The sequence below is a fragment of the Archocentrus centrarchus genome, chromosome 5 (genome assembly GCF_007364275.1).
Source record: "Archocentrus centrarchus isolate MPI-CPG fArcCen1 chromosome 5, fArcCen1, whole genome shotgun sequence".
NCBI classification, from domain to species: domain Eukaryota; kingdom Metazoa; phylum Chordata; class Actinopteri; order Cichliformes; family Cichlidae; genus Archocentrus; species Archocentrus centrarchus.
The window spans coordinates 32,930,839-32,954,944 of record NC_044350.1 but is presented as its reverse complement, the minus strand read 5'-3'; the positions used below and the strand labels follow the sequence as shown (position 1 = coordinate 32,954,944).

Genomic DNA, 24,106 nt, shown 5'->3' with positions numbered 1-24,106 from the left:
ACATACTTTCATTGAAGTTATTTCTAAAATATACCTTTAAACTGACTATAAAAAAAGTAGGAAAAACCTTTTTTGAAGTAAAAATTTAAGAAATTGAATTTGAAATTACTTTTAGGTAAGTTAGACCCCTGCACTTTGTTGTAAACCCTCTGTATTTCTATTCATGAAGGCATCTCTTGATAGTAGACTTTGACAATGATGATGACCTCCTTGAGAGAGTTCTTGATCTTGTTAGAGGTTGTGAAGTCTTGTCTTGTGTTGTCTTTATGGCCTTTTGGTGTTACTGAGCTTGCAGCGCATTCCTTCTTTTTATGAATGTGTCACATTGTTGATTTGGACAACAAATGTTTTTTCCTGCTTCTCTGAGAGGGTTATTTATTTTATGGCCTCCTTCACTTGCACTGACATCTCTTTGTGCATTATATTTAAAATTACAAGGAAAATGGGCAGCGTGGTGGCATGGCAGCCAGTACTGTTGTCTCAGAGCAAGAAGGTCCTGGGTTTGAATCCACCATCTGGCTGTGTGGAGTTTACATGTAGGTTCTCTCCGGGTCCTCGGGCTTCCTCCCACAGTCCAAAGATTTTAGTGGGGTTAGGTTAATTGGTGATTCTAAATAAGTTTGAATAAGTTTGAATGTGACTGCATGGTTGGCTGTCTCTCTCTGTCAGACTGGCGACCAGTCCAGGGTGTACCCTGCCTCTTGCATGTATTCATTTAGATTCATTTAGATCTTGTCCTTCATGCAGTTCCTTAAACTGAACATGACAATTTTTGTGATTACTTGCACACAGTGTTGGTTGTTGAAAAAACAACAACAAAGCATTACAATTTTGTGGCTACATTAGTCACAGTCTCTGCGTAAATCGATTCTTCAGTCTACAGCCTCTTAAGCTGCTGTCTATGAGGAACATGAGCTGAGAGGAGCTAAGTTTTAAATTTAAGATTAATTTTAGGTGCCTTCTTCAAGGTCAAGGCACCTAAAATGTAACCAATAGTTGAGGAAGTAGACGGTATTAGCATGCATTTATTTATTATGCAGATGACACCCAGCTTTATCTATCCATGAGTTTAACCAATTAGTTAAACTGCAGGAATGCCTTAAAGACATGGATGACCTCTAATTTCCTGCTTCTGAATTTGGATGAAACTGAACTTATTATACTCGGCCTTACAAATCTAAGAAACATGGTGTCTAACCAGATACTTACTCTGGATGGCATTACTTTGGCCTCCAGTAACACTGTGAGAAATCTTGGGAGTCATTTTTGACCAGGATATGTCCTTCAATGCACATATTAAACAAATATGTAGGACTGCTTTTTTTTGCATTTGTGTAACATCTTATCTCAAAGACCTCATAGTCTCATATCACCCCAATAGAGCACTTCTCTCTCATGCTTACTTGTGGTTCCTAGGATACTTAAGAGTAGAATGGGAGGCAGAGCCTTCAGCTTTCAGGCGCCTCTTCTGTGGAACCAGCTCCCAGCTTGGATTCAAGAGACAGACACCCTCTCTATTTTTAAGATTAGGCTTAAAACTTTCCTTTATGATCAAGCTTATAGTTAGGGCTGGATCAGGTGACCCTGAACCCTCCCTTAGTTATGCTGCTATAGGCCTAGGCTGCTGGGGGGGGAATCCCATAATGCACTGAGTGTTTCTTTTCATTCACCTCTTTGTACTCTGTTTATACCCCACTCTGTACTTAATCATTAGTTATTATTAATCTCTGGCTTTCTTCCACAGTGTGTCTTTTGTCCTGTCTCTCTCCCCTCAGCCCCAACCGGTCCCAGCAGATGACCCCCCCCTCCCTGAGCCTGGTTCTGATGGAGGTTTCTTCTGTTAAAGGGAGTTTTTTTCCTTCCCACTGTCACCAAGTGCTGCTCATAGGGGGTCGTTTTGACTGTTGGGTTTTCTCTCTAATTAATGTGGACTCTTTACCTTAGAATGTAAAGCACTTTGCATTTATATATGTATAAATATAGATATATGTGTGGATATATACACACACACACACACATCATGCACATACAAAAATGGAAGAAAAGTATATTATTGCCAACAAGACCCCTCCTTCTTCCCCCACATAATGACATTACTGTGAGAGCAAAAGAAAAGAAATGGGCCAATTTTCAAACTCATTACACAGTCTGTTCTCTATAAAGGAATTAAAAAAAAAACACACAAAAAAAAAAAAAAAAAAAAAACACAAAAAAACAAAATGAAATGTAAGTGGTGCACATTTTTGCACATTTTAAAATTGGAATTTTAAAATTCCAATATACCTTTGCCCTCCAAGCTCAGGTATATTGGCTGTTCTTCTGTGCCCACTTTTGGGGTCACTGGTATTATAACGACAAGTCAGGGGTAACCGATACAGTACAGGGGTATCTCCACATAGCCATTAGTGCCACTGATATATATATTTTTTAGATATATTTTTTATATCTTCTTCTTTCTGCCTGACTTTTTCTCTCCTTCCACTTAGCAGCTTGAAGTTGGCCTCCCATTGAGTTCTGAGGGTCCTGGTGATCTTGTACAAGAATAGACTTGACTGCTCTATCTCTACAGTTATTATTGGGGCTTGGTACCCAATCTGGGAGTGTGGGATGATTAAAACTCCCCCCTGACCTGTCGTCCTGGCTCCCCCTTGCCGTAGCATTTGTGTTGTACCTTGTCAATCTCTAGTTTTGATAGCAGTTGCTTCCTTCATATGTTGGAACACTGTGCCAAGAGTTGTAACCGCTCTCTCTGGGATTAGCATTTCAACAGTTCATTTATGCCATAAATTTCCAGGTAGTCTGGGGGGGAGTCTAGCCTACTGGAAGTATGCCCTGGTCAGGATTCGAACCCCTGACCTCCTGCTCTAAAGACAGTAATGTTACCATTATGCCATTCCAGCTGCTGTAGAGCGATAGCTATATATGTCTATCTATTTAAAAAAAAAAAAAAATATATATATATATATATAAAAAAAAAAATGAATGTATTTTTTTTTTGTGTGTCTTCCTGGATGTCTGTAGATGCATACATAGTTATGTGTGATGTGCGCGTTATGTATGCTTTGAGCATACTTTTTTTTTTATGTGTGTGCATGCATCACCTCAGCCCAAAGCCAAGCTGACAGACAGCTTTCCTCTGAGGAGCCCCTTAGTGTTTCTGATTGATCGTCATAATGCCAAGGTACAGGCCCTGTCCTTGGTGCCTATGCTAATCACAAGCTCATGCATATTTATGAGCTCCTTGGGAATCAACCAGCTAAATAAGGGATGAGGCTGTTGGCTTGGAGCTCCGTTCATCACTGACTCTGATTGATTATAAAGAGGAAAAAAAAAATCAGCTTGTAAAGATCTGTGGTTTTTCTTTCTTTCCCTTATCCTCAGTTCTGGGGTCGTAGTGAGAGCTTGTGACATGTACAGGAGGAGACCAAACAGTCGTGACCAGCGGTGACCCTTTATAAATGCGTTAGGGTGACTTTTACATTTACTCATATTTTATTTGCTATATTTACCTATACACTCCTGAATTTCATAATTCTTGTTTTATGCTTTCTTTTTTCCAGTTTTGATTGTTTTGTCAATTACTAGCGTTTTTTTTACTAGTGTTGTTTTTCCATATATCCATATTCATACCCTGGGATGATCTTATATTGAATCTCTTCCAACGAGGCCAGTGACAACAATATCAAAAGACAAGGATATACATTAATCTGTTGTACAACTTCTATGCACTACAGATTTAAACACACATTTCTGCCTTTGGATGTGCACACGGTTTCATGCATCTAGTCCCTGTTCATGGATAAGCAATATGGGGTTTAATTTTTTAAAAGAGCAATTAAAAAAAAGCGTTGTTTAATATCCCAAATGCTTTTGACATCTGTAAAACATTAAAATCTTATGTTGCAAACTGATTACCTGGGATTAAAGAGATGATGATGATGATGTAGGGAAGTCAGGTCCCTCAGGCATCAAGAATTTCTCTGAAACTTAATTATTTCATCAAAATCAGAGGCTGTAAAGTGAGAGATGAGCTCACATTCAACATTTTGGTCCCTTTATTTCATGTTAACCACATTTCAAACAACTAAACAACCAATGGTAATGGCATCACCAGATCTAAACAGCACTTTGCTAGACAAATAATCATCAGAAGAATAATTATATAAAATAAATGTACAAATTCAGAACAAAAAAAACCTCTAAAAGGACATTAAAAAAAAAAATACAATACATATGAAGGGCCATGAATCAAGTCAATAAAATAAAGCCTCAGTGAAAAAAGGGATCAAGATATCCAGCATTCACATTGTCTTCAATACAGCACTCTTACTGTTTTGATAGGTCCATTAAGAGCCTGACTGGACTCCAGCAAAAAAAAAAAGAAAAGAAAAAAAAAATAAGTGCAAGCACAGACTGAACAGTTTGCTACAACATTTAACCACAAGTGTGTCAGTTCGTCCCATAAGCCCTGAAAAATTCGCTAACAAAACAAAAGCTCATCAGGTGCTGACCTTGAAATCATTCTAAAATATCTGATGTATATTAAAGTAGTCATACTTGCTGATACGGGGGGAAAACGTAAATCAGGTTATTGGCCACAATTAGGTGTTTTTAATGCATTGGTATATAAGACTGTTCATGTTGTCTAGATCAGATCTACAGTGTTTGAAAATTAAGCCCTTAATCTGGTCCTTTAATCAGAATGTGTTTTAACCCCCCAGAGGTAAAAACAAATCTGAAAATAGCATCAGCTTCTGACTCAGCGCAGTTCAGAGGGTGCCAAAATAATTACAGGTGGTGTATCCATAACATGAGCTTTTGGTTTAGTCTTCTCCACGTCTTTTAAATTGGATAAGAGAGAAATAAGAGGCTGAGCAGATGAGTGGGAGATAATGGGGAGCCGAGGTCAATGCCATGCATAATTCTCATTAACTCCCACTCTCCCGCACGTTCTATAAGCTGCACAGGCATCCAAACTATTAGCCATGTTGACTGTTTTTCACCCTCGGGTCATTCACCAACTGAAATCATTTCCTGTTAGTGAGCTTCTCAAATGTATTTTTAATACTTCAGTGACCTTGGTGTAAAGCAGGCATTGTTTCCAAGAGAAAGGCAAATGTGACCTGTCTCACTGTGAGGGGGGGCTGCTGCTGATCAGTTTGATCTAAATGAACGATACAGCAAGTTTAACTCATTTCTAATTATTCTGAATGATTCTGTTTCGGATGCAAACAGCTGTCTCATCAGTGAGAACTTGCAACAATACAGAGCAGCTAAAATCAGATCATCTGATCTAAAGCAGATTAATACGTCTGCAAGCGACACGGTCAGTTATTGAAAAATTTCCATTACCTGCAGTCAGTTAAGTGTGATTGCTGTAACATGACCGAGTCCTGATTTCAGTTAGGGATTTACCCAAAGCTGTTCAGTGTCCTTCCAGCAGTTTAAATGTTCCAAAAAGAACGAACCTGCTGCCAAAACACAACAAGTTACATTTTGTATAGTTTTGGGGGGAATTTGGGAATTTATTTTAAACAAATTATAGTGCAGTTGTTAATACATTTGAGATGTAGTATTATCCTGTACCAAGAGTGTCACAATTAAAACAAAAAAAAGAAAGAAAAAGAAAATAACTTTCTCATATTTTAGAAAAGTTATTCTGAATGCGGCGGCATTAGTTAAATATGCAAAAATATGTCCTGACATTTTAGACATTTCTAAGAGGACAGTATGGTAACACAATGACATTAACCCAGATCTTTAGAGTCAGAGTGTTTTGAAATAACATTAATTTGTAATGCTGATGTTTGCCTGCTTGTTTGTTTGTTTGATTGTGGTTGTCTTATCCTATTTACAGTAAGGGTGGATGCACACTATAAGATTTTAATTTTTTAAGCCATCCAAAAACATTAATGAAGCTGTCACCGTCCCACTGAAAAATGCCGGGACAGAGACGAGACTCGGCCTTAAAGCCAAAGCATGTTTTTTTTTCTTTGTTATTCTTTTTCACGACATCTCTTCACTCCACTGATTGTAGCTCATAATTTGTTACTTATTTTTGTGTTTTTCTAAACAGTGAATGTAAAACCATGGCATAAAAAAAGTTAAAACTATGCTGACGTTTTTTTTTTCAGGCCAATTACAGAATTACAAGTATCATTATAATTAACTTTTACTTAGCAAAAGGGAACCAGAATCAGCGTGTGTGTGTGCGTGTGTGTGTTTCAAAGGGAAAAAAGCCAGAAATACTAACAGTGTTTTTGCTTTGATCCGGCTCACTGAGCTAACGGAGTCGTGGTCAACAAACTGTACATTTCCATTCACTTTGAAAGTTACCAAAAAAAAATCTTCCAGTGGGCATCCAGCCTTCAGAGGGAGACAACATTCAAGGCGTAGTATATCTAAAAAGGAAATACTGTACAATAGTCACATCACAGCCCAGCAGAGAGGACAGAGAAATAGAGAAGGAAAAGTGGTGCTTCTTTTAAACATTTCATTTAGTGTTTTTCTTTTTTTTTAAATGTATTTTTTTCTTTGTACAAGCATATAAAGTCCCCAGTCTTGCTGAAGCAAACAGACACATTAAAATCACCAGTGTGCATGTTTGTTGCCTTTTCCCCTCTTCTGTACAGGTTGTCGTGTGTGTTGTCGCAGGCACACATATAGATACACACTTCCTCAAATATGCAAGCATGCCCTTTCTTACTCTCACACACACACACACACACACACACACACACACACACACACACACACACACACACACACACACACACACAGGCACACACTCTTGGTTGGATTCAGGTCAACACAAAGTATTGCACTCTGTGTTTCCCAGTGTTGCGTTGAGAATGACAGGCAGAGTCAAATGGCCAATAGGAATCCAGATGTTTAGCCCACACCTGATCAGAAGGAGTTGAGCGCTTCCAGAGCCACCTCGTAGCAGAACTTGTATTGTTCCTGTGTAGGAATAGAACAACAAGCAAGGCTGAGTCACAACATTATTGAAATTAGGCTTTCTTCCCCCAAACTCTAAATATAAATGCATAGCTTCACTCTCAGCTTGGCTTCAAACATTTAAACTTCAAACATCGACTTGCTCTCTGTTTATGACCCACTCAGAACTCTCGGGTCATTCCTTAAATGTTCCTAGAATCAGATCCAAGTATGCTGAAGGTCCTTTCACTTACTGTGGTCCTGTTCTTTGGAACAAGCTGCCTGCTGACCCGAGATCAGTTACATCTGTGCCGACGTTCAAAAACTTTTTGTTCACACGGGCCTGCGCTTAATACCTCTTTCTGTGTGTGTGTGTGTGTGTGTGTGTGTGTGTGTGTGTGTGTGTGTGTGTGTGTGTGTGTGTGTGTGTGTGTGTGTGTGTGTGTGCTGTTTTCACTGCCTTAAGGCACAGTAAACCTACACAGGCTTTTAGGTTTTTATCTTCTGTGTTAAGCACATTGAGGTAATGTGTAATAAAATGTGCTATATAAATAAAATTGCCATTTATCTCAAAACCAAACTCTCCACTCAAAACTACACTTCTCAAAAAAAATTAAAGGAACACACTTTAATCCGAGTAAAGCATCAAGTCACTCAAACGTCCCCTCTAACTTCTGGTCACTTAGAGGGGGTTGTTAGTCAGTTTCAGCTGCTTGGTTGTTAATGTAACTAACAACAGGTGCACTAGAGGGTCCTCCACCTCATCCAACGTGAGTTATCTACCTTTTTTTTACTAGTTTTGCATTTGGCTAGGGTCAGTGTCACCACTGATAGCATGAGGCCATACCTGGACCCTACAGAGGTCGCACAGGGAGTTCAACTCCTCCACGATGGCACATCAATACGTGCCATTGGCAGAAGGTTTGCTGTGTCTCCCAGCACAGTCTCAGAGCATGGAGGAGATTCCAGGAGACAGGCAGTTACTCTAGGAGAGCTGGACAGGACTGTAGAAGGTCCTTAACACATCAGCTGGACTGCTATCTGCTCCTTTGTAGAAGAATGAACAGGATGAGCACTGCAGAGCTACAAAATGACCTCCAGCAGGCTCTGACCAAACAATCAGAAACAGACTTCATGAGGGTGGCCTGAGGGCCTAATGTACTCTAGTGGGCACTGTGCTCACTGTCCAGCACTGTGGAGCCCAGTTAGCATTTGTCATGAAATACCAGAATTGGCAGGTCCACCACTGGCACCCTGTGGTTTTCACAGATGAGAGCAGGTTCACCCTGAGCACATGTGACAGACGTGAAATTGTCTGGAGAAGCCGTGGAGAATGTCATGCTGCCTGTAACATCATTCAGCATGACTGGTTTTGTGATGGTCTGGGGAGGCATATCCATGGAGGGACACACAGACTTCAACAGGCTAGGCAACGAGATATCGGGATAAAATCCTTGGACCCATTTTCAGACCCTACACTGGTGCAGTGGGTCCTGGGTTCTTCCTGGTGCACAACAATGCCCAACCTCACGTGGTGAGAGGCAGTTCTCTGAGGATGAAGGAATTGGTACCTCTGACTGGCCCCCACACTCGCCTGACCTAAATCCAGCAGAACACCTCTGGGACATTATGTTTAGATTCATCCAACACTGCCAGGTTGCACCTCAGACTGTGGAGCTCAGTGATGCTCTGGTCCAGATCTGGGAGGAGATCCCCCAGCACACCATCCATCAACTCATTAGGAGCCCCGACACTGTCAGGCATGAATACAAGCACGTGGGCCACACAGCGTACTGAGAACCATTTTGAGTTGCTGCAATTAAATTTTGGCAAGATGGACTAACCTGCCACAACATTTTTTCACTTGGATTTTCAGGGTGTCTTTGAATTCAGCCTCTGTAGGTTGATAAGTTTCACGTTCATCAAATAATGTGGCATCCTTTCATTCCTAATGCATCACCTGATCCATATCAGTATAGATATTCAGCATGATTTTTTTTTTCATTGAGATCTGATGTGTGTTTCAAAGTGTTCCTTTAATTTTAAAAATAATGGCTCCCCTCATCATCTCAATGTGAGTACAATGTGTGGGTAAACTAACCCAGTGCCATATCTTTATGATACAAGCTTTATTTTTTCATTACTGTCCAGCTGTGATGATGTGTAAATTATAATGCTTTGTACATGAGTATTTGGTGTAACCAGTGATATATGCTTGAGGATTTATGTGCAGAGCTTTCATCATTGTTTGTCCTTTTCAAGATGGCGGCGCGCATAGTCGCAGCGGCTCAGTGCTCTCCTTTTCGGTGCTCTGTGAAATTGTGTATGTTGTTATGTGTGCTTCAACTGTGGCTCAACACATCACCATTATGTCGGGCGGACATTATAACATACAGACGGCACGAACTCCTACATATAGGAGCACAAAGTGAGCAGGCGGTTATGGCTGACTTCCTCCACTCTCACAACATCCCGGTGGACATCGCCAGACCACCTGGCTCTTTGTGGTTCATCATCCCTGTGAGGGGGGGTCGCAGACGGAGACGGCGCAGAGAAAGGAGGCAGAAAAGAGGCGGCAGAGCTGGCGTTTTGGAGAGGCTACGTAAACGGCCTCATAGACCTCCGTTACCCAGTGTTTTCCTCGCCAATGTAAGATCACTCCCGAATAAAATGGATGAGTTGAGACTGCTGGTGGCTACAAACAGGACCGTGAAGGACTGCTGCGTTTTGCTCTTCACTGAGACCTGGCTTCATTCATCCATTCCTGATGCAGCCATCGAGCTAGCCGGCAGGACAACGCACCGGCATGACAGAATGCGGACCTCCGGTAAGAGCAGAGGAGGGGGTGTGTGCTTGTATGTAAACAACAGCTGGTGTACAGACAGTATGACTGTGAACAGCCACTGCTCTCCGGACCTGGAGTACATGACTGTTAAATGCAGGCCCATCTATCTGCCCCGTGAGTTTACAGCTGTTTTGATCACTGTTGTTTATCTTCCCCCTGATGCTAATGCTAACTCGGCTGTTAGTCTCTTACATGACACGGTTTGCAGTCAACAGAGCAGATATCCTGAGGCTGTACACATCATTGCAGGAGACTTTAACCATGTCGATTTAAAGACTGTTCTACCCAAGTTCCATCAGCATGTTAAATGCCCTACAAGAGGGAACAACACACTGGATAAAGTCTACTCTAACATCAAGCTGGGTTTCAGGGCTGTGCCACTGCCACATCTGGGCCAGTCAGACCATCTGTCCCTGCTTATGATTCCAGCATACACCCCCCCTCAGCAAAACTGCTCTTTCTACATCTAAGACTGTTCAGACCTGGCCTGAAGGTGCCTCTCAACAGCTGCAGGACTGCTTTGAAACAACTGACTGGGACGTATTCAAGCACCAGGACCTGGAGCAGTATACCTCGGCTGTTCTGGACTACATCAAGTTCTGCACCGACACTGTAACTGTGGACAAGAATATCCGGGTTTTTCCAAATAGAAAGCCATGGATGAATGGAAAGGCGCAGCGCTTACTCAGAGAGAGGAACATCGCCTTCAGAGCTGGTGATGGGGCGCTTTACAGCGCTGCCAGAGCCAACCTGAAGAGGGGCATCAGGGAGGCCAAGGCTGTGTATAAGAGGAGGATTGAGGACTGTTTCCAGAGCCACGACTTCAGGCAGGTGTGGCAAGGGGTTCGGCATATTTTGAACTACAAACCCAGCCTGTTAGTTGATCAGCGTAACATCAATCTGGCAGAGGAGCTGAACAGCTTCTTTGCACGCTTTGAGGTACAGCAATCAGAGACAGCCATCCAACATCCCTCAGCAGGCAGCAGCAGCATCCTCAGGCTGCAAGAGCAAGAGGTGAGGCGTATGCTGGAAACTGTGAACCCCAGGAAAGCTGTGGGGCCCAATGGTGTCTCTGGACGGATACTGAAGGTCTGTGCGGCTCAGCTGGCTGGTATTTTTACCAGCATTTTTAACCAGTCCCTGAGCCAGGCTGCTGTCCCTTCCTGCCTGAAGTCCTCCATTATCGTCCCCATCCCCAAGAAGAACACTATCAGAGGTTTGAATGACTACAGGCCAGTAGCACTAACACCAATTGTTATGAAGTGCTTTGAAAAGCTTGTCCGGGCTCACGTCATCTCCAGTCTCTCTCCCAGACTAGACCCCCACCAGTTTGCCTACAGAGCCAACCGGTCCACAGAGGACGCCATTGCCACGGCCCTCCACTCTGCCTTCTCTCACCTGGAGCAGGGGGGGAACTACGCTCGGCTGCTCTTTGTGGACTTCAGCTCGGCGTTTAACACCATCCTTCCTGGCAGACTGGTGACTAAACTGTCAGATCTGGGGATACCACGCTCCACCTGTCTTTGGATCAAGGACTTCCTGACAGACCGTTCCCAGAGGGTAAGAGTAGGTCCCCACCTCTCTTCAGCCATCAGCCTCAGCACCGGCTCTCCACAGGGCTGTGTGCTGAGTCCCCTACTCTTCACCCTCTACACACATGACTGCACCTCCATACATGCCGGTAACTGCATCATTAAGTTTGCGGATGACACCACTGTGGTGGGGCTCATATCAGGCGGGGATGAGTCAGCATACCGGGACGAGGTGCAGCGGCTGTCAAGGTGGTGCAGTGAGAATAACTTGATCCTGAACACCACTAAGACAAAGGAGATGGTAGTAGACTTTAGGAGGACAACACATGTCATTCAACCTCTGTTCATCGAGGGGGATGAAGTGGAGCTGGTTTCAGATTTTAGGTTCCTGGGAGTACATCTGCAGGATGATTTGACCTGGAGTATCAATACGACCAGCATTGTCAGGAAGGCCCAACAGAGACTGCATTTCCTGAGGGTTCTTAGGAGCAACTATCTGACCCAGAATCTGCTGGTGTCCTTCTACCGTTGCTCTGTAGAGAGCATCCTGACCTACTGTCTGTGCGTGTGGTTCAACAGCTGCACAGCAGCAGACAGGAAAACACTCCAGCGAATCATCAACACGGCTCAAAAGATCATAGGCTGTCCCCTGCCCTCCCTCCAGGAACTGTTCAATGCCCGCTGCCAGAGGAGGGCACAGAACATCCTCCAGGACCCCTCACACCCTGGACACTCCTTGTTTCAGCTACTGCCATCAGGCAGACGTTTCAGGACAATGAAGGCCAGAACAAACAGACTGAGGAACAGCTTTTATGCCAGGGCTATCATTGAACTGAACTCTGTGTGGTTTGGACAGTGATGTGGGGTGGTAGTGCTGACTGTGTGCGTGCGTTGGTGTGTGTATTGGGGCTAGATTCATCTTAATTTACTATTGTGCACTGTATTTTAGTAATCATTTTTATCACTCATATTTTTATTATTTTATTATTTATTGTCTGAGGCACCTAGAAAGGAATGCATTTTAAATTTCGTTGTGCAACTTCTGTGTACAATGACAATAAAGATTCTGATTCTGATTCTTTCAAATGTGAAATCCGAAGTAACTGTGTGGAGAAATGGGCCTTTGGGTAGACGGTATCATTGACTGGAAAATTTGGCCACAACAGCTGCTCTGCCTAAGTTGATAGAATTATATTCCATGAATATATCCCACAGTATGCAGAAACTTGCTATCAAAATCAAGTGACTCAAACTCAGGGAAGACAATAAAATAACTGCTGAACACAAAACGAAAAACATTTTAAGAAGAATGTTTGAAAACTTGCTGGAATTGGTACTGAATACTTAGATATGACTTTTAAACAATGATCCAAGGTATTATATGAGGTAATTGGGCACTAGAAACAAATGAAATCATAAAAACATGTTCTTAGAAACTTACATTTCCAATGCAATCAACCGAATTTCACAGCTCTTAATGAGACTTCTGTATGACTAAATACATAGTTTTGTCTGACCGGTCCATTTTTCTCATTCATTGGGTGTTTTTAGATGTTTTGCTATAACCTGTAACTGCTATAAACTCTCTTGACATTAGTATTATGCTACTCCAGAATACTGTGATACCGTTCTGATTTATTACTCCTTACATACTGCAAGACCAGACAATTTGCTTGAAATCACTGCAATCACATCACATCTGAGGTATCAATATATTTTTCTAATCTCTGGGAAACCAAAAGCAGGAAGGTAATCATGCTAAAAAGGCATCTCATTTCTTTTTTCCCAGGTTTGAGGTTTAAGGTTCCCAGCACCCACATCTGTGTTTTATGGTGAAAGAAAAAAAAAACCACAGCCAATCACAATTAAATCTTCACTTTCACCAGTAAAGGAATAAAGCTTTGGTAAATACTGAAAATTGACTATTATAATCCATTTACCTTGCATCTGTGAGCAGGTGTGCTTTAGTTCATGGGTGTGAGTAACAAATTGAGAAATTCTTTACAAAGGAGATGAGGAAAGCACTGAAACAGCTGTGACCTGTTTGTCTGTGTGGATCCACATTTTTGGTAGCGTGTGCATACTTGCATGTTTGCTCACCAAGCTGAGTTCTGATTCTATATGAATTCCTGTAAAACTGTGATATCATGAGATCTAAATGTAATAAAATACAGTACAAATAAGTTTGCAGCTCTTTTATATGGCTATTTTATGGACTCTACCACAAGTATTTCCACGTAACAATTCAAAGTATCGTGTATACCATAAGATAAACAAAAGGAGATGTTTGGACACAAATGAGGGATGAATTTCAGATTTATAATATAGTAAATCCCAAATTTTACTTTTAAAAATTTTCCTGGGATTTTGAAGACATTAGGCTGACAGTAGTCACAAAACTTTTAACAATTTTGTTGGCATGTTAACATATTCTTGTCAAAATATTACAATACCAGTCATCTTTTTTTCCCCTCATTGCAATACTTTATGTGTTATTACCCTCTTTGAATTCCAGTTTAATCTTTCCCAGATATACAAATACCACTAACAAGCTGTAAATGTTTGTTAAGATTAATATTAGCAGTTGTAAATCTCAGTTTAGCACTTTTTTAAACTAAGAAATTCAAGAAAATACATTTCCATCCACTTACTTAATGGCAAAATGTTTCAGTCTCATCATCACCCAGTAAAATCTGTTTGTTGTGAATTCTTACCATAGTCTCCACCATATTGGTCTTGTTGTTCCTCAGTGTTTTAACCGTGTGGAAAACATCCACGATATTCTGCTGCTGGATCATCTCATTGATGCTGCAGATGGCACAGAATGTTCCAGAACGCCCCCCACCAGTACTGCAAGGGAGGAGGAAGTAAAGGAGACATGGGCTCTTCAGTATTAATCATCTTCTTTCTGGAAACATTGATGTAAGCCTATAAAATCATACTGAGGTCAAAAAGAAAACCGAAGAGTGAATAAGATGAAGCAAAGATAAAGGTGTAGGGAGAATTTTTTAAATTTTTTTTTTTTTTGCAGAACAGCAGAAACGTGCTTTCCTCTGTTTTATCTGGATCACCCTGGTTATTAAAATGTCTTAACTTCAAATTTAATATTCCTCACGTTTTCTCTGAATATTTCTTTCCTCTCTGCTTTGCTGCATGCCGGTCTTTAAACCCATCCATTCATTTTCTTAACTGCTGATCACACCAAGGTTGCAGGACAGTCATTAAATAATGTTTTAAATCTCATGAGCCTTCAAACATTCACTGGAAATCAAATAAAACATGCAAAACAGGATATAAAAAAGTTCAGTTAGTTGGCTTTTTGTGATGCCATTTAAAGTGTGGTGTGTTTAAGGAATGGTGTCTGTTCAGTAAAAGGCAACGCTTTAAGTGAGTATAAGGAAAATGGATTCAAGTCTTTCTTTAGATTCAGTTTGGTGATTGCATTTAAGTCTGTGTATAGTCGTTCCAATGTTAGTGCAAGTATTTGATATCTGAATTTTTTTTGACAAATTTTGTGCACATACATATTTATATACCAAGCCAGGATGAAATAATGTGAAAGACAAATAGAGGAAAAACTGAGTTTTCTCAGAAAAGCAAATCACTGCAGAGAGTAAATCGCTTCCTGAAAGCCAAATTAGGGATATTAGATGTCTCTTAATGCTACCTAAAAGAAACAAGTATGACAACAGGAGCAGAGAAAAAGGCTTTAAGGGACAGAGAGTGACAGAGTGAGAATTCAGTAAAAAGAAGCCGTCACTGCTCAGAGAAAAAGACCCACTAATGGGTTTTAGAAATTTGAATAAATGTGTTCAACTTAAATCAGCCTTTATGAACACTTTATACAGATGGCACTTTGCTGTGATGGATGCAGATCCAGCAATGCAAACATATTTGTGTATACCATATAGATATACTGTGTGTTTACTGGCTATGTGCCCCAATCAGCAGTCAGCGCTCTGCCAGTGAGAAGTCAGACCACCCACCATGAAAACAGCTCCAGACTTTCCCATCTCACTTGGTTCCAGTTGAATTCCTTCAGTATTGAGACTGAATAAAACATTTAGGTACTGTGAGGTGGAGTGACAGCCATCACAAAAATCACCCACTGTCTACCTATTCTGCATTAGTGATGCCGGGGCTGCTGCAGCTTGCTGTCCAGTCAGAATAGCTTTGTTAGCGCTGGTCACTGAATTTTTTTGAAAGTCTATAATTTAATCCTTTCGAAAGTGCATAAGAAATTATAGAAAATGTTTGTTGCTGTCTCAGAACCACTTAAACAGTAATTTCACTCTGCATATTGCTTTGCATACATATACAGTGCACCAGGTTTGAATATTAGCAGTTGCAACTAAAAGTTTAAATGCAAAAGTTAGTTTTTTAGACACTTTCTTCAGTGTCAGAAACTAATTTCTAGGGTAAGGGAGAAAAAATGAAAGCAAATACATTTTATATCAGTCCTGTCAAATACATCTTAGGGCTAAAATATATTAATATTATGAAGTACTGAACAACAACCAGCGAATAAAGTCAGACTGTCAAGACTCGAGTGGTAGTACGGGTGAAGGAAAATCAACTAGTTTTATATAGAAAAGCACCAGATATGAAAGGAGTTCGTTAACTCAATATCTGAGTGTCAAACAAAAATTAAAAATTCCATCTGACAGCCATTACTCTCATGTACAGTCACCATTATAGTGTTGGCTAGATTACAGCAGCCTAATGTGAATATGGAATATTTAAAAGACTGTTTGCTGTCATTTGTTTCTAAACCCATGCTGATGTCTGTTACAGTAAATAAAAGATCATTTTTGCTTCATCACAGTTATCTGCCTGTTGTTTCTGTTGGTTAAGATAACGCAGCACTCAGCTCAGTACCTTGGATGTGTCTGAGCATTGACTATAACCACGATAGTCTAACCCTGATGATCGCTGACAGCCCTGACCCTAAATCTAACCTTAGGCAATCAGAAAATTGAATTTGTGTTTTATTAAATTCTCCTCTCATGTCTTGGCAATCAGGAGACAAAGAACTTAATCATTCTAACTAACATGCATCAAAAAGCCGCCCACTGTTTAACTATTTATGCAGTGTTTACTTCACACCCACAGTTTCAGGGGAAATATTGTGAGTGGAAAACTTTGAGCAATTGTGAAACTAAACACCGCACAGTGAAGCTACAGAGGAAAGGATGTGGCAGTGACTGCTGGTGGTTAAGTGCTCTGTAGGAGAGAAATTCATATTTGATTTAAATGAATTGTGACATACTTGAAACCACATTACTCTAGATATGAACTGCTGCACGCTATGAATATTTTACTGGTTTGTTAGAAAGAGACAGCACCCTGTTTCTATTACTTTACTTTATCTAATATCTATACAGCTTCAGATAAATACAGCAAGGGCATACTGGCACATTAAGTGCGCTGCTCCTCACTATGTTCGAAAAGCTGTGATTTGCGGAAAATGAGACACATGCTCATCATTAAAGACACATCAAACTCCAACGTTCAGGACAAGTGAAGAGCAGAAAAAGCTGATTGAACCATCATGTTTCTACTTTTGTTGGTATTACTGAGTCTGTGAAATCAATAGCTGGGGTTGATTAGCCAGTGTAGCTGTCTTTAGCCAGAAATAGAGAAAGCCTGCATCTGTCACATTTACTAGGTTTGAGCAATTTCCCCCCAAAATGATCTTACTATCTTAATTTATTAGCTATTGTTTTAATTTCGTACAAAATATTTTTATTATAAATTAATAGATTTGCATAGAAGGAGTTTTAAAATAGCAGTCAGTTTTTGGACACTTAAATTATAGTGATGTATAGAGTTTAGTGCATTAAAATTTATCCTAGGTGATGGATGAGGGTCAAAACATGTGATGTGCACCTCTGTTAGCATAATGCTGCATGATGTGAGGGTTAACACTTGCATTGCCACAGAGGCTGTTACCAGCTTCAGCCTTAAACAATTTAGACTTTCAAGTGGAAAACAGGATATTTATGAGCACATAGTGATACAGTGGTTGACAAAAATATTTGACATGTTATTTTACGAGGGATATTTTACTTTTAAATTATTACACACAGCCTGTAATCTACACATCTTGTTTGAAACTGGGACAGGAATGTTTTTTTTCTGCCTCTTTTTGTCTCACACAGAAAGAAAAAAAGTAAAGTGTGAAAAGTAAAAAAAAAAAACAGCAAGAAAATAACAAATCAATGCCTGATTGATTCTGATTGGTCCAATGAGCTGTGACACAGGGAGCTGATTGGATGAGCACCATAGCTGTGCTCTAGGCAGCGTTTAGAGGGTGTGTACGTGTGTTATTGTTAGCAAAGTTGTAATCTCTCTTCTATAGATTTTACAGCTCCTGTTTCCCTCCCTCATTATCAGCTCCATTTGCTCTGCTTAAACAGGAATCGTACAGAGGCGAGCTTCGTTTTTTATAGCTGTGTACCATCACACACTCATGTCTGTTTTATAATAAACATTATTTAGCTTTGTTTAAAATACATTTGGTAAAAATAGACCTAGCAGCAGTGCATCATAGCAAGCATTATACATAAAAAAACAGACATTTGAACATAGTATGAATACATACATGCAGGCATGTGGTTGAGCCATAACGCATCAACATGATCATACAAAACAATACAGATGACTGATGGCCTTTTTGCAACTTGACACATTCCAGGTTTTTAATGCTATGGCCATCATTTATATTTAACTAAATTCATTCAATTCAAGTTTATTTATATAGCACCAAATCACGACAAACAGTCGTCTCGAGGCGGAATTTATTATTGTTTTCTTGAAGATGTGTATATATGGCTCTATGAATGTGTGTTTCTGTGTATGAACATTTGTCTTAAAGCGTGTATGTGTTCTTTTAGAGAAAGCGGGCCTGCTTCATAGTCATCTGTCTCTTTCTGTAACACAAACACACACTTTCAAAGCACATTCGTCTTTCTCTTTGTGTTGATGTGTTATCTCAGTGAGCAGTGACTGCTCCAGTCTACTATTTCATCATGTTTTCAAGTATGTGTGTCCGCGTGTGCCTGTGTGACTATACTCACAGGCAGTGCACCACAGTCCTCCCGTCTCCTCCGTCATACTGTTCCTGCCACTTAGCCAATCTCCTGACCAACTGGAGGATGGAGCGCTTAGAGAGGGGTGTGTCCCTATAGGCCGGCCAGCCAATAAACTGGAAATGCTGCACCAGGCGGTAACCATCTTGCGGCTGAGAAGAGAAACAGATTAGGGTTTTTAGCACTGCTGACATAGCTGTTATCACAACAATCAACATCATGCTGTAATTCCATGGAGCCATTTCAATTTCACACACAGAGATATTCCTAATGGTATGTTTGTCAGAACGGAGACTAAAATTGAACAATGAGCCCCACTGGCTCCCCTTTAGGAAATATATCTGCACCGAAAATCCCTGTTTGTGGAAAGTTGGAGGAAACCCTGGAGAAATACAACAGAGTTGGTTTAGGCAGATGGTACCAGCTGTGGTCTCATTTGGTAATATTGTGCATAATATTATCTATCCATTCATTTTCCTATCTGCTCATTTATGTTATTTGTTACCAACTGAGGGTTGTGGGGGTACCTGGAGAAAGCATGCAAACGCCACACAAAAGGACCCCAGTCAGCTGGTGGATCCAAACCCAGGACCTTCTGGCTGTGAAGCACTGCTTCATCATGCCACCCTAATAATATTATTCTTTGGCTAAACTGATACAGAAAGCATTTTTTTGAATATTAGAAGGCTTTTGTGCTCCAATTAGTTCTTGTTTTTGAAAAAATGTCTTTTGAAAAGAAACAGGCCTGGATTCAACAATGATGATAGCTTGTTATGTTTAATTCAATTTCATGGCAGACGTGGCATGTTTGCAGTCGTCTGGCCCAAGGCAAGTGGCATGTACCAAGTAAAATACCAAAACCCACCATCACTGTCAGACTGATTTACTGCTGTTTGTCACAAATGCATATGCACACTGACATTTACACACGAACCAAACAAATACAGCAGTTTCATTTTTTTAATACCACTTTCTTCCTGCTCTTCTCAGCGCGCCTGCCGTGTACTTCCTTCCTCTTTTTCCTCCTTCCATCTCTCCTTTACTCTAATTCCTTGTCATCTTTCTTCAAATTTTCCTCATCAACCACACCAATTAATGCCAATCTTGAATGCCCCCCCTAAATCTTTGTGCCTTCATGCTGTTCTGTTCCTCCTATTTGTTTGTCTTGTAAACATTTTTCTCCCTCCCACTTTTTCACTGTTTCCCTCCTCGTTTGATGGCTTAGTGTTTGCCAATACAGACTCGGCTGGGTTGGAGCTGCTCTTGCAGTGTGAGATGTGCTGTTATGGCAATGATATGAGCCATTTCACACTGGACCGCTGATGTGTTAGAGAGAAAGAGACAGAGAGAATATAGACAGCGGGGTAGTGGGGAGTTCTCCGAGTGCTACATGTGGGAGCATGCAGATGACAGGGCACCACTAGAGTTGTGCGATCATGGATGGTAAAAAAAAAAAATGAGATGAGAAGAGGGTAGCAAGAGGAGGCAAGAGGATAGGAAGGGGGAAAAAAGGAGAGACAGAAGTGAAATGGGAAGAGAGGTGCATGAAGGTTGGAGAATTCGAGAAGGAAAAAGATGATAACAGCAGATTTTTTGTTTTTTTTTTAATAATCTGTCATTATTCAGTTAGCCTCGCTGCAAGAGAGATGCCATAAATTGGTTTTGCTACTGCCTGCTGGGTGGTAAAGGTCATATGAAATGAAAAAAGTGGCTTTCCTGTATTGTTATGTTGTACTCTACGGTATATTGTTCCACTATCTATTGTTATGATTTGAACTTTAAACATATTTTGTATTCAAACTAAGTGTCAGAAAAGTTTCTAAATTATGCTTGTCAAATAATAGTCCCAAGAAATCCGCAACACATATTTTATTAGGGAGAGGCTTTAAAACACTAAGGCTCTCCATGACTGTGAATTTAGTGATTATTACAGTGTCATTAAAAAAATCCACCCCTGAACTGGTACTCTGAAAACTGTCAAGGAGGAAAGGAAAAGAGAAAACAGAGACTAAGATTATCAAAGTGTGTTTTAGGACACTGACTGAAGACAAACAGCCGTCTCCTCTCCTCAGTGATCAACAAAATCAAGCAAAATCTCTAATTAAAAAAAACATTAACTCAAAAAACAAAAAGTATGGTATGAAACATGTCAGCTTTTAGTACCCTCGCCATGTTGCAGATCCTGAAGATTCGGTTGATGATATCTTCATCGATGTCTGCCGATATGAACTCCACTTGAATCGGACCGTAGCAGCATGAATTTTTTTCTGGCCAGTACTGCATACATAACTTTAGAAAACAAAGACAAAGGACAGAAGAAAAAGATGAAATTCAGAAGAGAAAAAACGGCTTAGAAAAAAACAAAGTTCACCAGGTGCAACAAGCACGTTTCAGCATGTGAAAAAAATAATACACTCTGCAGGGTCAAAGTGGGACAAGTTTCATTTCCTGGCCAGATCCACAAAAAAAGAATTCCTGCTGCAACCATAATACATAAACAATAACAAACAGCAATACATAGAAATTAATGGGCCGGCGATTAATGGAGTGAATTTTGTTGTGGAAATAATCCTTTAACGTATCCTTCTCCCCTCCTCGTTGGAGAGTCGTTAGCGTCATGGGGAAAAAAACAAACAAACGAAAAATATAGCACAGCAGAGAGAAGAGGCAAAATTATGAAGCATCAAGAGATTTTTGTTACAGCCAAATCCAAAAAAAGCTGATGCTCTAAGAGCATTGACCAAAGATGTTGTTTGGGTTCAATCATGTTTTCACTGAGTTTGGAAGAATTATAGTTTTGATGAATGAATAAGTTCATGTGGAGCTCCGTTCTGATCAAGTCAAGTCAAGTCAAGTTTATTTATAAAGCACATTTAAAACAACGACGTTGACCAAAGTGCTGTACAAGATCTGTAACCCCAAGGACTATACTAAATAAAAATAAAAATATATAAATAAATAAATAAAATAATAAAATAAAAATAAATAAATAAAAACATTAAGAACAATAAATAACATAAGAAAAATAAAAATTAAAACGTTTAAAACAAGTACCATAAAATACCATAAAACAATCATCTAAAAGGAGGTAGCACTGCAGCCAAATGCCAAGGAAAAGAAATGTGTTTTTAATAGAGATTTAAATGTGTGTATCGTCTGAGCTGTGCGGATATGGAGAGGTAGATCGTTCCATAGCTTTGGTGCTGCTGCTGCAAAAGCTCGATCACCTCTCTGTTTTAGTCTAGTTTTAGGCCTCTGTAAGAGCAGCTGGTTCGATGACCTCAGAGCTCTTACAGGGGTGTGACAGTGAAGCAGCTCAGACAGATACAAAGGTGCCAGTCCGTTTAAGGCTTTAAAAGTAAGCAATAAAATCTTAAAATCGATTCTAAAACGGACAGGGAGCCAGTGAAGGGATGACAGGACTGGGGTAATGTGTTCATGCTTTTTTAAACCGGTTAAAAGACGAGCTGCCGCATTCTGGACTACCTGCAGGCGGCGCACAGATGATTGATCTATGCCAAAGTACAGAGAATTACAGTAGTCCAGGCGGGAAGTAATAAAAGCATGAATAACTTTTTCCAGGTCCTGCTGCGGGAGATAAGGTTTTACCTTGGCAATGACTCTGAGTTGGTAAAAACTGATTTTGGTAACAGCACTTACTTGCTTCTCCATTTTAAAACTACTATCTAAAATGACACCCAGATTTTTCACAGCATCACGACAGTGAGGAGCCAAATGACTCAGAGTGCCAGAGGAGTAGCTTGAGGGGTCAAATTTACCAAAGCATATGACCTCGGTTTTGCTTTCATTAAGATTTAGGAAATTGTTTCTCATCCAGGACTTGATGTCACTTAGACAGTTCAGCAGGGGTTCCCATGGATCTCTGCTGTTCAGTTTGATGGGCATATACACCTGGATGTCGTCAGCAAAACAGTGGAAACAAATATTATGTTTCCTAAAAATCGACCCTAGAGGCAACATATACAATGAGAAAAGAATTGGGCCCAGAATGGACCCCTGAGGCACTCCACAAGAAAGCTTTGCTGTGGTAGAAAAACAGTTTCCTAGATGGACAGAGAAACTTCTATCAGTAAGATAAGATCTGAACCAAGTCAGAACCGTGCCTTTAATGCCAATTTCATGTTCTAGGCGGGATAGAAGGATCTCGTGGTCCACAGTGTCAAAGGCAGCTGACAGATCTAGAAGTACTAAAACTGCAGGACTACCAGAGTCCACAGTTAAAAGCAGATCGTTAAAAACTCTTAAAAGAGCCGTCTCTGTGCTGTGACGCATTCTAAAACCTGACTGAAACTTTTCCCACATTCCATGTTCACTTAAAAATGCTTGAAGTTGCTGATCAGTATTTATATTTATTCTGAGTTGACATGAAACTAAATGCGAATACATTTTATTTTTATTATGATTTATATGGTGTATCACATATGTGACATATACATGTATATATAATGGTGTGACTTTTTACTTCATGGCAATTCTTATGTTGTGAATTGAATTTTTTTTCTGGGTAGCCGATTGTGCTGGCCAGTTTTGGTTTTTCCCTCTTGGTTGGAAGAGTTTTCTGGGCGCTCGGATAAGGCTTGGAATAGATGCTGACGCCAAGGCTATGCTGATAGTGCGACTTTTTCTTTGAGCTAATAATCATAAAAAACATGGATGGAAACAATCATTTAAAGTAGACCTACTCTGGTTTACTTTGACATTTTTCAAAAATCATTTGAGTACATTTTTCGGGTTATCTAATGGTACAGTCAGAGTGTCTTTTTCTTTAGTTAGACAAAAACAAGACAAATAGGTAAAGAATATGTTTGTGGGTTTGTGTGTGTGTGCCTGTACCTGTGCTGCATCCATTTCATTGAGCATTACAATGGAGGAGCAGTTGTAGTCAAACACCAACCTCCAGAAGTCACCCATGGTGTTGGGCAAAGGATGTTGAGTAACTATGAAGGCCGCTGGCTGTTTGTGGCTCTAGAGTGATGAACCAGAAATGAATATCAACAAGCATAATACAAACTATAAAAAGCGTCAGCATACACATCCAGATGTTTAAATAAAAACTTACGTCCATTAATGCAGCATTAATGTAATTGGAGCTCTCTCCATCCACAGATATGAGGAAAGGCAGGCATCGGTCTGCTGGTAGGACGTCCATACTGCGGTTCTTGTCGTGGTTTCTCGGTAGCAAACCCACACTGCAGTCCTCTGGACGGACTCTAGGGGTCACTATGTTCAGAGTCTGATGGGCAGAAAAGCAATGAATTGGACCCACTTCAACCTGACATGAACCTCCACTTTCGCACCAGCAGCTAGGGACTTTGTTTAAACGCATGTGTGGTGAATGTTGCCAAAAATGTTTGTGCTCACCTGGAACTCATCTTTGATCTGGCTGGAGTTGGTCTGTGGGTCCAGCCTGCTGATGTTGTAGTAAATGGCTCTGAACTCGCACACCGGTATGGCCGTGTTTCCACACAGACACGCCTCCAAGATGGCATCGTGAACAAACACGTACTGTTCCTGCACCATGAGCAAAATGGATTCAGTTTCTTTCAGTGAAATAAAACACAAATCTGTGGCTACTCTGGGCCACTGTGGCAGTCCGAGGGCTGCGGGCAGGTTCGGGACTGTGTGCTTGGACTGGCATAGTGGCTCAGAGTAGCTGTAAGCAATGACACCTCTGGAACAGA

The 24,106-nt window shown here is 40.6% G+C and overlaps 1 protein-coding gene across 1 annotated transcript in view; it reads right to left on the bottom strand.

Annotated features, from left to right (window-relative positions):
• Nucleotides 1-6,786: 6,786 nt before the first annotated feature.
• Nucleotides 6,787-24,106, bottom strand: part of LOC115779988 (receptor-type tyrosine-protein phosphatase T-like) — a 44,206-nt gene continuing 26,886 nt past the window's right edge. Inside the window, exons 10-16 of the mRNA XM_030728899.1 lie at nt 23,787-23,936; nt 23,485-23,658; nt 23,259-23,390; nt 20,568-20,693; nt 18,393-18,556; nt 14,028-14,163; nt 6,787-6,960 (exon numbers count right to left, since the gene is read on the bottom strand). Coding sequence (XP_030584759.1) covers nt 6,907-6,960; nt 14,028-14,163; nt 18,393-18,556; nt 20,568-20,693; nt 23,259-23,390; nt 23,485-23,658; nt 23,787-23,936 — 936 coding nt within the window. The 3' untranslated portion in view covers nt 6,787-6,906. The remainder of the gene's footprint in view (nt 6,961-14,027; nt 14,164-18,392; nt 18,557-20,567; nt 20,694-23,258; nt 23,391-23,484; nt 23,659-23,786; nt 23,937-24,106) is intronic.